General features: G+C 42.9%; 1 protein-coding gene across 1 annotated transcript in view; it reads right to left on the reverse strand.

The window, feature by feature from the left end:
- ALK (ALK receptor tyrosine kinase) overlaps positions 1 to 16,723 on the reverse strand; it is a 383,537-nt gene that overhangs the window by 80,911 nt on the left and 285,903 nt on the right. The window contains exon 7 of the mRNA XM_054397449.1: positions 8,172 to 8,303. Coding sequence (XP_054253424.1) covers positions 8,172 to 8,303 — 132 coding nt within the window. The remainder of the gene's footprint in view (positions 1 to 8,171; positions 8,304 to 16,723) is intronic.

Below are 16,723 nucleotides of genomic sequence, written 5' to 3' on the forward strand. Positions count from 1 at the left end.
TGCCTTCTCCTTAATTTCTATTGTTGTCTAGTTCTACCTTTGCATTTCCACGAGGCCAGATTCTGTACCTTTTAAGCAACCTTGGCAGAAAACTTAGCTTGTAAAACACCACCAAAAATCAGTACCACTATACCATCATTTTTACTTTTAGTGAATCATTCCTGAGCTTTAATACAGATTCTGCACCCAGAGTGCAGCTGGCAACTCTGTAAGGAGGTTGAAACACAATGTACTTCAGAGAAACAAATCTTACATCTATGACTCTTTAATAGGGCCAACCCTGGAACCTGAGATGTGAGAGCTATGTTTTACTGCTACAGAATTATAGAATCATTTCAGCTGAAAAAGACCTTTAAGATCATCAGGTCCAACCAGTATCTAACTCTACCAAGTCTGGTGCTAAACCACGTCCCTCAGCATAACATCTCTGCCTCTCTGAAACACTTCCAGGCATGGGGATTTGACCACCTCCCTGGGGAGCCTATTCCAGTGTTTGAGAATCCTTTCAGTCACAAACTTTCTTCTAATATGCAACCTAAACCTCTCCTGGTGCAACTTGACACCATTTCCTCTCATCCTATCACTTGATACTATGGAGAAGAGACTGAACCCCACCTCATTACAACCTCCTTTCAGGGAGCTGTAGAGAGCCATGAGGTCTCCCCTCAGCCTCCTCTTCTCCAGACTAAACAACTCCAGTTCCCTCAGCTGCTCCTCATAAGACATGTTCTCCAGACCCTTTTTATTTTTCACAAGCACCCAAATCCATTCTGAAAAGATCAAAACCTGTGCTGCAGTTAGGGCTTTTCCAAGAATTTCCTTTTAAAATCATTCAGTCTCATCTTTAAATTTGATGATGCTAGGAAGCTAGTTGCTTCCTTGTATTTTAGCCCTCTACAGAACTTGATTCAATTTCATTGTGCAGCCTGAGGCTGGGATCCAAAGAAAAATGACAAATTATAATGTGTCCTGAATTCCTACTGAAACAGCTTGGCTCGGTGTCCATCTGAATTCATTTAATGGCCAGACTCTATCTAGGATGATGTAAACAAGTCAGAGCAGCAGGAGGAGTCATCTAAGTAGCAATCCCTGCCTGGAGGCCAGAAAAACCTCCCTGTTGATGAACAAGTACGGACATCAATAAGAAACTACTACTTCCTCAGCAAATTCCAGTCCTTCTCCACAGATTTACTTCTTTTTAAATGAATTTTAAGATGTCCCCTGCCGTGGATGTATTTTCTTTGCTGCTTTTCCTTAGTTTGAATATTGCTGCTTCACAAGGACCCTCTTTGGCTAGCACCTCTCCGTTGATTCTCAATTTTTGGAATGCCTATCATTGAAACCCATCAGAGCATACACTTCATTGAACCTACACCACAGGGGGTTCCACCTCAACATGAGGAGGAACTTTTTCACTGTGAGGGTCACAGAGCACTGGAACAAGCTCCCCAGAGAGGGGTTGCGGAGTCTCCTTCTCTGGAGACTTTCCAGACCTGTCTGAATGTGTTCCTGTACAACCTGTGCTAGGTTCTATGGTCCTGCCCTGTCAGGAGGATTGGACTCAGTGATCTCCAGAGGTCCCTTCCAACCCCTAACATCCTGTGAGCCTGTGACAAGAATCATAGAATCACCTGCTTGGAAAACACCTTAAGATCATTGAGTCCAATCCTAACCTTTTGTCCTAGGCTTGAGCCATGAGTGGCCCAGGGCAAAAGAACTGAAAAGATCTTTTACCCCTTCCCAAGGAGTAAAATAAAATGCTCCACACTGTACTGGAAGTTTAAATGGAAATTATGTTCACAATTTTATATAAAAGGCATTTGGGTGAAAGGAACACATTCACAGATTAGGCTCAGTCCTTCAGCTGGACCCACCAGGCCCAAACCTTCCAGAGCCTTCCACAGAGCTCCACCCCCCTCAGCCTCAGCAGCCCCAAATGCAGCCCAACTGCCCCACACTAGAGCCAGGCCTGCCGCAGGCTGCAACAGGCCCTGGGGTGTAGATGGAAACTCGCTGCCAGACGAGGCCAGGAGAAAGTCTCTCCCCCACAAACCATAAAGATGACAGTGCCTGTGTCCTGATGTCGAGAGAAGAGAGCCAGCTTTGGCTGTACACTCCCTTAAATAGAGAGATACAGGAAAAGTGAATAGAATAACAGATTATAATATCCTGGGATGAACTGCCCTGGGACTCTCTAGCCTCTGGGACTGGAGGGCTTTTCTTTATGGTTATACCAATTAACTCTTAATTTCCCTTAACCACCACCACCTGACAGCTCCCTGTACACAACTTTTAGACCACACCCCAAGCTCGTCAGCCAAATGGCTTTTAAACACCTGCACCTGCTGATTCCACCACCTCCCTGGGCACACTCAGCACTCCCACCACTGGTGGAACGCTCAACTGACATCATTGAAAAGTCATTGAGGGGGCAGCAGTTACACCAACTGAAACCTGCCCTGTTGGATGTAATCATTGGTGACAGAAATCTCAAAATATTTCAGCCTTAAGATGCAGCTTATGGATATAGGATGGAGAACAGAGCAATCATAGAATCGTTTGGGTTGGGAAAGATTTTTAAATCATTGGGTCCAACCATTATCTACCTCCATCTAGTCTGGTGCTCAACCATGTCTCTCAGCACCACATCTATGAGCACTGTGAGAATGCAAGACTCTGTGGTTTTATTTGAGTGATGAAGCAGAGAAAAGCTGTTGGCTGTCAAGCTTGTTTCTAAGCAAATATTTTAAAGCCTTCAGAACTAATTACCTTTCAAGCAAAACCTAAATAAATTCAAGGGGTGGGTTTTCTTTGTTTGTTTGCTTAACTCAGATTTTTCGTTCTTTAGTAGCAAGAAAAATAAGCAACCAGGATAATTTATGAAGCAGAGAGTGCCAGCTCTTGATTCAAAACCATGTGCGAATCAACCAGATACTACAGTTTAAAATTTGGGGTGCAATTCCAGACCTCTATTATAAAGGGTAGAAGCAGAAAAAACTACGGTGCTATCTATGGACCTTTACCAAACTCAGCAACCAAAGAGATCAGCTACTCAAACAATTTAAAGCAGCACACGAATCTGAAACATGAGTTTGTTTCCGTGGCTGCCTCTATGCTAGCAAAGTTGGTCATATAAATTCTACCAGAAATGAAGCATAAAAAGGGAAAGTACTTCTCAACAGTCAACAAAGAGTTATCCTTTAATGCCAGAAGGATTTTCTGAGTTCACAGCTGCCAGAAGTTAGAATTTGTTGCTGGAAGTACAGCTTTTGATCAAGGAAGAAACAAAAGGATTAGTGTACACAAGACAAGAACCTTAAGAGAGTATAGCCTGGCAAACAGGTTGTTACTTCTTCATTTTGCTTGCAGGGAGATTCTGCTGGGCTGTATCTATCACTAGGATATAAATTAATCCAGGGTTTTCTTCATGCATTTTTGCCTGGAAAGTAAACAGGCTGCTGTAGCATTAATTATCTATGCTCTTTTGGTCACTTGCTCATGTTATCACAAATTCATCTTTGCAGGCTCCTATTCAAGCTGCCAATCTGGTCTCTTGTCAGATGTGTGCATGCACTGCTCCAACCAGATAGCCCAGCCTGAGTCACTCCTCTCACCCATCAGATCCTACTCTTCCTTATCTCACCTGGAAACGTGTTCAACATCCTTAGATATTCAATGAGGTCGAGTGAAAACTGCCCTGTGACCCAGTGGTTCTGAGATTGATTTGAAAGATGGAAGACATTACTTCTAACCCCTATTCCAGATAAAGTTTATAAAATGTGGAAAGGCAACCCCAGGAGAGACTTCAGTGAGCCTTTTGTTCTGAACTATACCAGAACTCCAGACCACAATCTTGGAAACTGCATGGAAATAGGAAATTCTGTGTTTAAATTCACTCAGGCAGAAGAAAGAATCAGTCTTGGGTTTGTCATATTCTGAGTGAATCCTCTATGTTCTGGGTCTCTAGATAATAAATAAACTATCAACATCTCTATTCTTGTTAATCTTATTTTTTTAAAAATATATTGATTACTTTCCTAACATGGTTTGACTGATTAACCAATATTTTCCCAGGCTGATTTGTGTGTGTGTGTGTATGTGCGAATTTGAGACAGAAAGCAAAATACTTTTGGACTAGCCAGAAGTATATGCACTGTTTTATCAGTAAAGGTTTTGGTTTTGCCCAGACTTGCTGCCCTGCAGCAGCAGATTGATGAATCAAAGTCCAAAGCATTGTTAACTAAAACGTACAAAGCTACTGAAACAAAGTTCTCCCTTTTTGTAAAGCAGAGCTCTACCAATATGAATTAGTAAATTGTTTGCATTTCTGTCTTGTACCACACCAGGTATATTTAACATATTGTATTAATTTACAATAGAATTACGTTTTACAATAGAATTGTGATTTACAACAGATTACAATTTGCATCATAATTATAATTTACAATATCACAATAATAGCAAACTGTAATAATATACTCTAATAATTTACCATTGTTATGGGTTAAGGCAGGATGCCTTTAAGAACAATAGAGCTCCTCAAGGTCTTCCAGAAGGGACTAGATGAACCCAGGAAATTGTAACTTTATTATCACATCCCATAATTCTGCTATCTCTTTATAAATTGGCTGTATGGCCAAATTCGTTCTCTTTTCTCCCTTCTCTCTGCTCCTGGGAAGATGTGAGCTCTTCACTCTGGTGTGGGGGAGGATTTTTCAGGCTGTTTGTGGCCTTGAGCAGCTTGGCTCATGTTGTCTACATCATTTTGGCCTGGTTGGGCCTGGTGTGGAGGAGGGTGAGGAGGGATAAAAAGAGCACTAAACCTGGGTATTAAGCCATGGATGAAGGGGAGGTTTTTCTTGGCATGCATTATGGCTTTATGTATTTTGCATTTTATATCTATCTTTGAATATTATTCTGTATTTCTCTCTAATCTGGTGTGGAGTGCCTTCTTTTTAACTACTTTAAGAAAGGTTAAAGGAAACCTGTCTTGCTCCTTAGACCCAAGACAGCCATTTACTTGCAATAAGTTGTAATCCATCAAAGCAGGAATTTACTAGCAAAGACATAAGATCACAGCTATCAAAGTGTGCCCAGTTGGCCAAGAAGGTCAATGGCATCCTGCCCTGTATCAGAAAAAGTGTGGCCAGCAGGAGCAGGGAAGTCATTCTGCCCTGGACTCAGCACTGGTTAGGCCACACCTTGAGTACTGTGTCCAGTTCTGGCCTCCTCAGTTCAAGAAAGATGTTGAGATGCTGGAACATGTCCAGAGAAGGGCAACAAAGCTGGTGAGGGGTCTGGAGCACAGCCCTGTGAGGAGAGGCTGAGGGAGCTGGGGGTGTTTAGCCTGGAGGAGGCTCAGAGGAGACCTCATTCTCTCTACAACTACCTGAAGGGAGATTGCAGCCAGGTGGGGGTTGGTCTCTTCTCCCAGGCAACCAGCAGCAGAACAAGAGGACGCAGTCTCAAGCTGTGCAGGGGGAAGTTTAGGCTTGATCTTAGAAAGAAGTTCTTCACAGAAAGAGAGATTGCCCATTGGAATGGCCTGCCCAGGGAGGTGGTGGGGTTGACATCCTGGGAGATATTTAAGAAAACACTGAATGAGGCACTTGGTGCCATGGTCTAGTTGATTACTTAGGGTTGGGTGATCAGTTGGACTTGATGGCCTTGGAGGTCTCTTCCAACCTGGTTGATTCTGTCTTAATTTGGTGTCTGCAAAGCTTGCTTCTGCAAAGTAATCCCCAGCGTGGCAGTGGAAATCAGTCTGCCAAATCTGTATGTCTGACCCCAAATCAACATGGTCTGGCATCTGCCCCTCTGAAGCTGTCTTTTGCTCCTGCAGGAATACTTGAGTGTGACTCAAATAGTAACATGCTTGTCCCTAGGATTCATCCCTCTCTGATTTTACCCTCACTACACAGACTAACTGGTTGCATGCATAACAAGCACCATGGTATTTTGTTGGCCAGTAGTAAGCAAAGAGATGTTAACAAATAGCTGGTGTTAGGGAGATTTTTATTTTTCAGCTAAGAAAGGAACAATAATCGAATGAATGTGAAGAAAAAACCAATAACTTAAAAAAAGAACTTTACCTGCACAGACTGTGAAAGGATTAAAAAAAAACACAACACCTTTCAAGCCTTTGGTTAATGGCAATTTTAAAAGCTCTCCCCTGAGTTTTCAGCGTGGCTACATCTTTTCCTGACAGTTTTTTTTTTATGCAAGCAAAAGCATTTGGGAAACCCCTTTCCCTGCTTTATATATCTGAATCTCTTTTTGCAACACTTGCAAAAAGCTGATGAAAACATTCATGTTGCTCAGGAGTAAAATGAAAGCTGAACTGATGAGAGATGACATATGTTTTATGTTGGGCTGCCATGCAGATGTAACTGACATCTAAAACATCAGATCATTCCACTGTTTTCTCTAAGACTTATGCCAACAATATTCAACACAGTAAAGAGGCAAAAGCAGAGAAACCATCCACAGAACCGAGCAGCCTTGCAAGCAGAGAAGCACACATACCCACAGCTTGACTTCTTGCAAAAGCAAGCCAGTCTTTTCTGCTCTTTGGGTGGAAGATGGTGCTTTTAGGCCTTTTGGCTGGGAGTAAGAACTCTCATTCCCAGTACCTGTGGTTGGATGTATTCCTGTGTGACCTGCCCTAGGTGATCCTGCTTTGGCAGGGGGGTTGGACTCGATGATCTCTAGAGGTCTCTTCCAACTCCCAACGTTCTATGATTCTGTGAAAACAAACTGTGTGGTCATCTCCTCAAGCCTGGAAGTGTTCAAGGCCAGGCTGGGTGAGGCTTTGAGCAGTATGATCTAATGGAAGGTGTTCTGGCCCATGGCAGGAGGGTTGGAATGGATGACTCATAAATTCATAGAATACCAGGTTGGAGGGGACCTCAAAGATCATCCAGACCAACCTTTTGGAGTAAGAATATAGTTTAAATTAGCCCAGCACCCTGTCAGGCTGGGCCTTGAAACCGTCTAATCCGTAAGAGAATCCACCACCTCCCTTGGGAGTTTATTCCAATGTCTAATAGTTCATATGGTGGAAAAAGTCTTTGTGGCATCCAATCTGAATCTCCCCGGTAGCAACTTGTGCCCATTACCCCTTGTCTTTACCATGGGACTCTTTGTAAAAAGGGAGTCTCCCTCCTCATGATCTTTAAGGTTCCTTCCAACTCAACCTGTTCTATGATTCTGTATCAACAGTGCTTAACTACCTTATACAGAATCTTCCCTGCTCTAAATGTCTCATATGCAAGCTAACCTGAGAGCAATTGCCTTCTCTATGCCAAAAGCTTTTGCTGGGACTGGTATTTGGGGCAGGGAACACATTTTTGCATACCACATCAGTACAGTCCTGTCAAGCAAAGTCGACAGGATGGGATCAGCTGTGATGCATACCCTTTAAACTGATAAATGATGAACTCTCAATGATTTTTCTTGATACGTTTACCCTGTGGATAACAATACGACTGACAATCCACCCCTCCTAGCTATCTGCAAAGGGGAAGGCACTGGTACAGTGTAGAGGTACAGAAAAGGAGATAAGGCATCTTCAACACAGTTAAAGGAAGGGCCTAAAGAATCAGAGTTATGCAGTACAATTACAAAGTATTCAGGCACAGCAAATTTTCAGAAAACTCAGGCTGCTATCTGTCTTCTGCTGTGTTTTATTAGTCTACTGAGTGCTGAAGAGAAGATAGAAAACAAGAGGAATTACAAAGGCACAGGAGTTGGTCAAAGACAAGCAACTGGATCTAGTAATTTTTCATTTTAGAAGTTTTCCCCTTCCTCTCCCTTCTGCCAGATGCTCTGTTCCATTTTGATTAAAAGCTCTAACAAACTACACATTTCATAATTCTGTAAGGCACATAGCTATTCAGGCTCTACTTCCTTTGCATTTTTGATCAGGACTTTGGCAGAAATGAAGCTCTAAGAGCATCTTAAGAACCTGCTGCAGAACTAATGCAGTTGAGTACAGGAACATATCAAATGGTCTGCTCCAGGCAGACATCCAAGGAAACTGCATGTGTTAAGGAGGATGCTGGTCTTGTGATTGTACTGAAGTAGTCTATTAGTGCTAAAATCTCAGGCATTAAAATTCAAAACAATCACTGCTTTTGGAGAAGGCAGCCTGGGGATTTGGATTTACTCACCACACAGATCTCCCTCATCTTCTCCCTCAGTGCAGTCCCTGATGAAGTCACACACCTGCCCCAGCCTGATTGCCGTTCCATTCCAGCAGCTGAAGGAACCCTCCAGAGCCATCTTTGAGCCAGAAGCAGATCCTAGAGAAAAAGAAAGAAAGAAAAAGATTACTGAATTTCCTTCCTCTCAAGAAAAAGGTCTAAGGATCCTGGATAACACTGAAGGGGAGAATACCTTGTGAAATTCCCTCCATCCAATAATAACTTGATAAAATGATTATTTTATTTTGTTTAACCTGTTTAATCTTGTCAAATATCTAATACCTAATAGAGAACTTGTTTTCCCCAGTTTACTTTTCTGGGGTTTTAACTTGGAAGTCATCTTTGACAGTTTGACCTTTGACAGTTGAGATGAGGGTTGAAATTCTCCAGTCTGCTCTGGACTACTTCTCAAGAACAACACGATTTATGTATGAGAGATTTTTAATTGTATGACAGATTTTTAATTGTATGTGAATTTACTGCTAGGCTGGCAGTCCTGAAGACTGATATTCCCTCCATTTACAGATTCACAGGTTGTAGTGGGTTGGAAGGGATCCTTGGAGGTCATCTTGTCCAATCCCCCTGAGCTCAGCAGTGACCTGATCCAGCAGGTCTGTGTCTCTCTTGTGTTGGTGGTCCCTGAACTGAACTCAGTACTCCAGGTGAGATCTCAACAGAGAAGAATGTCAGAATCTCCTTTCTTGACCTGCTGGCCACACTTCTTTGATGCAGCCCAGGCTGCCACTGGCCTTCTGGGGTGCAAGTGCCCATTGATGCCTCATGTCCAGCTTTTTACCCACCAGTACCCCCCAATCCTTTTCTGCAGGGCTGCTCTCAATTTTATCATCTCCCAGCCTGTATTGATAGTGAGGATTGCCCTGACCTAGGTGCAAGACCTTGCACTTTGCCTTGTTGACTCTCATGAGACTCTCCTCAGCTCACTTCCCCAGCCTGTCCAGGCATCCTGTCCTTCAGTCTTATCAACTGCACCACTCAGCTTGGTATCATCTGTAAAGCTGCTGAGGGTGCCCTCAGTCTTGCTGTCTGTATCATCAATGAAGATATTGAACAGCACTGCTCCCGATACAGACTCCTGAGGGACATCACTTGTCACCTGTCTTCATCTGGACATTGAGCTGTTGACCATTACCCTTTGTGTGTGATCATCCAACCAATTCCTTATCCACTGGACAGCCCACCTATCAAATCCATCTCTCTCCAGCTTAGAGAAAAGGATGTTATGGGGGACTGTGTCAAAGACTTTACAAAAATCCAGACAGATGACATCTTGTTGGTCTTTCCTTGTCCACACCATTTTAGAAAGCTTGGGAATAACATGGTTACATGGCTTGGAAAGAACATAAGCTTTCATCGTGCTCTCCTATCAACATGCATTAGGTATGAGTTGGATGTATCATGGATTTATAATCTTTCTGTAAGAGAGAAAACAGTTTGATCTTTCTTGAAGAGTTTCCTTTCTCTTCTGCACTCACTCCTACTCCCACATACTGCACTCTTCTCCCCTTAAGTCAGGCAGTCCACAGGAGGCTACATCTACCAAAGACACAAAAGTGACTAATTCATTTTATTTATGCCAAGCAGCAAAAGGGAGCTAGCAATGTGGAAAGGAGCCAGCTCCTATGAAATGAGGCCACTGAACAATATAATCAGAGGCCTCCATCATCCACTCAGAAAAGATCTTGAGTGTTTGTCCCTTAGCACTGTCCTTTTCTGGAGGCACTGGATTCTCCTGACAGCTGAGAAGTCAGAGATTATCCAGCCTTACGGGTATCATTTTCCTTTCTTTAAGAATTTTCTGATCTGAGGTCTTTGATAGTAGCCAAGTGAGATACCTAAAAAGACCACAAACAAAACAGGAATAGAAGGACTTGTCCTAAAGGACACATGCCCTAGATCAGTCACCTGGAGAAGGCAGTGTCTTCATTCAAAGAGCAGACAGACAGAATTTTTCTTCCCCGTAAGAGTAAAATAAAGATGCTCTTGTTGAATTAGAGTACTGAAGTATATTCAAAAATATACAGAAAAACACTGCACACATGAATCCTCAACACCTAATAAATGTACAGGATACATGAAACCCTCAAAAACCTTTCCCCAGACTAAACCACAGACCCTAGTGGTGCTCCTTTTCTCTCCCCCCCTGCCCCATATTGCCTCCCTTCCAGGCCACAATGGTGCAGGACTAATTAGTCAGACCTCTGCAGGCCATAACCAGGCCTACTCCCCCATGTTGCCAGATAAGAGCAGGCAGGAGGCAGAAAAGAGATCAAGTTGGCCTTGTGTGGCAGTTTTAGGCTGATGCCTAGGAAATTTTCCACAGATTGAGCAGAAAGTGATAGAATGTAAATAAATTACCATTGGATGCAAAAGAAAAATAACAGTAAGGTCTAAATCACCCCATGGGTCTGATAACTAATAAAAAGTTAGTTGTATAAACTAATTTTCTCTCTCAGCTCTTTGCTCTAGCAGATACCAGCTGGTTGCTTCTGCTGGCTTGCTGACCTTGGCTGCATTTCTTTGTTGTGGCTAAGTACTTACAAACCACTATCTGCTTTTCTCCTTTTCCTCTTTCCCTTGTCCATGGGGTGGGGGAGAGGAGGAAGCTATTGGTAGCCCCCTGGTTTTATCCAGGGGGTTCTTCTGTTGTTTATAAATTGTACATACATGTAAATATTGTATATTTTCTACATATCCATTGCATTTCATAGTTCTAAATTGCAGTTTTGCTTGTAAATACAGCTTCAGTTGCTTCCAACTGAGCTGGTCTGGCAATTTTATTTTGGGGGTAATTTCAACCCACCATACCTTACTGCCATTTTATAAAGAGATAACAGAATTATGGGATTGAATAACAAAATTACAGTTTTCTGGGTCCACCTCCTGGACTGCCTAGCCCCTAGAGGACTTTCTGTTTTTATGGTTAAGACTTCCAGTGCTTAACCCCACCACAGGCAGGAATTAGTTCAGCAACACCCCACAGTCAGAACATCCAGGGGAGGCCAAGCTTGGGAAGTGCAAGAGCCCATTTTCACAAAAATCTGGGTGTAGAAGCAACTCACTGAAACTTTCCTGACTCTGTAGAGAAGGGCTTCCAGCTCACCACTCCTAGAAGGCCAGCCTAGAAGTACAAAGACATCTGTGCTGTGAACTTTCCACTGCAACAACTCCTGCTCTGAATCCTATTACATGGGTAAATGCTCAAGACTAAACCGAAGCCTGTGGGCAGAGTGAGCAGTCGTTTCCCTAACTCATCTGTGCTTGCTAAACAGCACAGCTACATCATGTTCTCTGGTACTACAGGGAGTTGGGAATCACTGGTGATTCAATTAGATGTGCACTTGATACTTTTATTTATATTGCCTGCCAAAACTAAAAATTAATGAAGCATGTAGGAAAACAACCACTATTTCTCTTCAGGCTTATTTTATAGTGCAAATCAATTCAGGAGCTGGGGGAACACATGCCAAACCTTTTTAATAATGGACCTCAGCTCCTGAAAAGGGTGCTCTGTGTTATTGTCAGCTCTATTTTTTTTGACTGTCTTAGAGCAATTCTGGCTTGCTGCATACAGGCTGCACAGTGCCCTTGTACTTCAGTCAGGGTCAAGGCTGACTGCAGAGGAGAGCTTTGCAGGAAAAATAGACCATTAACTCAGAGTTGGTTGCTGACAACTTCTGCAGGCTCTTCCGTACAGGTTTAAGTCAAGAAGAAGATACCTTCCTCAGCCTTGCCTTGCTCCTTGCCAAGTGGTGTCACTTTTAGAGACACCACTGAGAGCCTTCCCTGTGTCAGAAGCAAAGCTCTTTGCATCTCACAAGCCAGTCAGAGCGGCCTCAGGTCACTGTGCACATGGATGCTAGAAAACTGTAAGATGCAGCTCTGGTAACTCAGTAGGTGATTCCTTCTCTGAGGGGTATGCCATGAACATGTATGACACCAGGTTGCTGGAATGACCACCTGAAAAAAAACCTAAGAGACAAGTCCCAGAGTACTTCCAAAAGTTTAGTTACATTGTGACACTTAAAAAATGTTGAATTCCTACTGAAATTCAGAAGTCCTCCTGTCTTTCTGAGTTACCCAACAAATAGTTTTGAAGAAACCAGCTCTCATGTTCCACTCAGTTAATCTGCAAACTTCCCTGAGTTTTGTCTCAGCAGCTACTGGGACACCGTATGTAGACATTTAGAGGAGGGGTTATTGCAGGCAATAGAGTTATTCTGTTCACTCATTTCATTCCAACTTTGTAAAGGCACTCCGTTTTCCAAGCACATGACTAGAGTAACATTAATTATCACAGTATATTAGAGTTTGGAAGGGACCTCAAGAGATCATTGGGTCCAACCCCCCTGCCAGAGCAGGATCACTTAGGGTAGTCCACAGAGGAATGCATCCAGGTGGGTTTTGAAAGTCTCCAGAGAAGGAGACTCCACAACCCCCCTGGGCAGCCTGTTCCAGTGCTCTGTCACCCTCACTGTAAAGAAGTTTCTCCTCATGTTGAGGTGAAACCTTCTATGTTCAAGTTTGAACACGGTGTTTCTTGTCCTATTACTGTGCACCACCAAAAAGAGCCTGGCCCCTCCACTTGACACCCACCCTTCATATATTTATACACATCGATGAGATTCCTTCTGTCTTCTCTTCTCAGGACTAAACAGCCCCAGGGATCTCAGTCTCTCTTCATAGGGGAGATGCTCAATTCCCCTAATCATCCGCTGTATTCTCTCCAGCAGTTCTCTGCAAATGGAACCAAACCATTCCAGAGCATTTACTATCTTCACAGGCATTTTTGTTGCAGCCCAGGAGAACAAATCTCCTCAAGTTAACTGACTGTAGTATTTAAAAGATGTCAGTTGACACCAGACATCAAGCAATGGCAGGAGCTTTTCCTCCAAAACAAAGCAGCAGATTTGCATACTCATTCATCTCTGCGGAGACAGGGTTGAATCAGCTGAGATTTGCATTAGACATGTATAGACATGCTCCTCCTTGGAGGAGGTTAGAGAACACAGGGAGAAAAGCTCCAGCCCGGGGAATGGCTGGGCTCTGAGACAGTGCAAGATCTATTCCTGTCTCCTGTTTGCTGGCTTACAGTATGCACAAAGTGAATTGGATGAAGGAGAGGATTAACAAGTAAAACAAACAGATAACTGAAGAAAGCCTAAACACAAACGGTCCTCTTAATAGGCCATTTGATGCAGATGTTTGCAGGCAAGCTGAAGGAAATGTAGTTTTTAATTAAAATATTTTGTATCAAAGATAGATATTTGATCTTTTCATTTCCCAGCCTTAATCATTCCTGGTAAGGGAAAGCCAGAATGTCCTGGATCGCTGAGTCAAGTGGCCGTAGCTCACACACAGAAGATGTGTAAGGAAAGGAAAATGGATGGCATCAAATAAGTATCAAAGTAAAATTTGTAGGAGACATCCTTTATATTTACAGCAGTGTTTATGTTAGGCAGTGGCATCCATAAATTATAGCAGTCATTAAGCTGTACCACGGCTGGCTTGGAGCCTTATAAATCATTATTTAAACAGCAACATTAAACAAATGGCATTTCAGGCTCTAAATTGAAAGGAGAAACAAACAACTCCTGGGGAAACAAGTGCTGACTTTGTATCTCATAGGTCCTGCTTTGGAACACAGTTCAGCCTTGGCTGAATTCAAATCTAGTACCAGACCCTGGACACAAATGACAGCCTGGGCTCTTGACTGCCCATGGGTTAGGACTTGGTTTCTGTGTAGCAGGATGGAAAGAAGGAAATCATGTGGCTTAGCCTAATGCAGGATAAGCAACTCACTGGTCAGCTGTGGGGCCAAAGGGCTGCCCAGAGATGTTGTGGAGTCTCCTCCTCTGGAGACATTCAAAACCTGCCTGGATGGTTTTCTGTGTGACATACTCCAGGTGATCCTGCTCAGGCAGGAGGGTTGGAGTGGGTAATCTTTTGAGGTCCCTTCCAACCCCTACCATTCTGTGATTCGGTATTTCACTCCTCAGCTGATTTTCTCTGACTTAGGTTGCCTCCTCAACCCTTCTCTGACCAGCAGAGAAATCAAAGCATTCTGGCAAATCTGTCTCTGAGGAATATGGTCAGAAAGATTGAGATGTTTGATCACTGCAAAATGGGAACCTTCAACTCACTGCCACCAGACTTGGCCAGGTGAGAGAGAAGACAAATTCTCACAGGCATTCACAAAGATATCCCTTATCTTGCTAACTGGGTATGCTGCTAATTATCATGCAGGATGAGCCAAGAAGATAATTATACCTTCAGGTGTTACATTCAACTTCTCAGGCCATAATTTTTAATGCTACTGAAAGCTTTTGGGACCAACAGAATCAGGTAAAGCCTTCCCACTCAGCACGCATTAAAACGAGAACTTAATAAGGTAGTGCTTGGTTGTTGGGTAAAAGCTTTGTCATTTGTACTCTGCAAAAATGAGTGAACAGAAATTGTAAAGACCTAGGATGAATGTGCACCTTCATGCACATTTTACTAATAAGTAGCTGCTCTCTGGGGTGCCTCTGAGAAGCCCAGTTGGATGCAGATGAATTGATTCTGGCGGTTCTCAAGACAAGACTCTGTATGCACACAAGATGAAAAGAATGCCAATTTTAATTCCATGTACACCGTAAGAAATACCTAAGCCATGGAAATCCAGCATGCTTACCTCACCATATGTGCTACCTGTCAAAAGAAGAGAAACTTTCCTACTATTTAATTACACCTCTGACAAAAATGTTTCTTACTGGGCTACTGCTGGGGTCTAAAGTTCTTCCACTAAATGCCACTAAAACTCAGGGATTGTGCAACCTCACTGACAATGCTTATCTGTCACAGGTATTTGTTATTAACTTCCCCATTTCATCTGCTCCTCCTCTGGTTTCAGTTCAAGGCTTTAACTCAGAGATATTTAAAAAGAGAATAGCTGAGGGATTTAAAGGTTGTGTGAAACAAAGGAAAGCTGCTGGCTAGCCAGAAAAGGACAGAGAGAATTTTGGGGAATTTCTGATTATTGATTTCTCCATGACTCATTTGCTGATGGGCACATCATTTCCTCATTCCTCATCTCCAACCCTGCAGCCTTATAAGCAGTGCAGACATTTGAAGGCTGATGGCTCACCTGGTGCTGAGGATAGCCATCTTTGAGGACAAAGTAAATTTTCTACCGTTGTGAGTCATTAAAACCCCTGCTTTCACCACTAGAGAAGTTGGAAGGCATGAAATAAAGGAGATAGAAAAGTGAAAGAAAAGAAAGATGAGCTCATGTTTAAGGGAACTGGAGCTGTCCTTGGCAAATGGCAGCTGAATTCCAATATGATATAGGGCAGATCACATCAATCAAAACTATCACAGTGAGCTACACTGCCCTCATTTTCCAGGCACCCACCCCAGGACACCTCTATTCAGATCTGCAGAGAAACCAAGTAGTCCCAGCTGCAAATGAGACCAGAGAGAGAGCGAGGTTTGAAAAACATAACATCTGCCAAAAATGCTTTGAAAAAAGATTGGACTCCAGGTTTCTCACACTAGGCAGCCAAAATTAGTCAACACTTCATAATTTCTGACTTTAATCTTTGTAACAGCGTCGTTACTGTTGCTGTCATTGCCTAAGGATGCAAGTGAAGCCATATTTGTAGGAGGAGGTGATCTCTTTTCATCAGGCTGCCTGAAAGCAGGCAGAAAAAGCAGCCCATGTTTGTACATGCCTGAAAGCTTGCCCATTTTTCCAGTTACATAAATTCACTTTAATCTTCTTATTTCATTTCCTATACATAAAATGGGAATAAACTCATCACAAGAGCTCTGTGATGTTCATTTCATTAACATTTGTAAGGAATTAAGATGTTGTGATAAGACAGCCTTGGAAAAAAATAAAAAGAAAAAACCAAACCTGTAAGGAAATTATTTACTCTGTATTCACAGTGTGGTTTGAATAATTCAGAGTATAAAATGAACAGGGTCATACATCTGATGAAGGCAAGACAGAGGGTAGTAAATAACTTCCCACTGAGGGAGCACCCTCTGCCCTGCATGCTAAGGGTGCAGCATTCCCACAGTGAGCTACTCCAAGGAGAGAAATCTTGCTCATTAGAGCCATGTAGAAACAGAATTTTCATTTCCCAGAAAATGTCAACACATCAAACTGCATCTAACCATAAAATAAAACTCATGGAATCATAGAATTGTTTTGGTTGGAAAAGATCTCTAAGATCACTGAGTCTAACCATTGACCTAACACCACCATGGCCACTAAACTGTGTCCCAATGTGCTGCATCCATGCATTTTTTTGAGCACCTCCAGGGATGGTGACTCCACTGCCTCCCTTGGCAACCTGTTTTAATGCCTGACCACTCTTGCAGGAAATAAATTTTTCCTCATCTCCAAACTAAACCTTCCCTGGTGCAACTTGAGGCCATTTCCTCTTGTTCTATCACCTGATAATAGGAAGAAGAGACCAACCCCCACCTCCCTTCAACCTCCTTTCCAGGGAGTT

Source organism: Indicator indicator, chromosome 2 (assembly GCF_027791375.1).
Source record: "Indicator indicator isolate 239-I01 chromosome 2, UM_Iind_1.1, whole genome shotgun sequence".
Lineage (NCBI taxonomy): Eukaryota > Metazoa > Chordata > Aves > Piciformes > Indicatoridae > Indicator > Indicator indicator.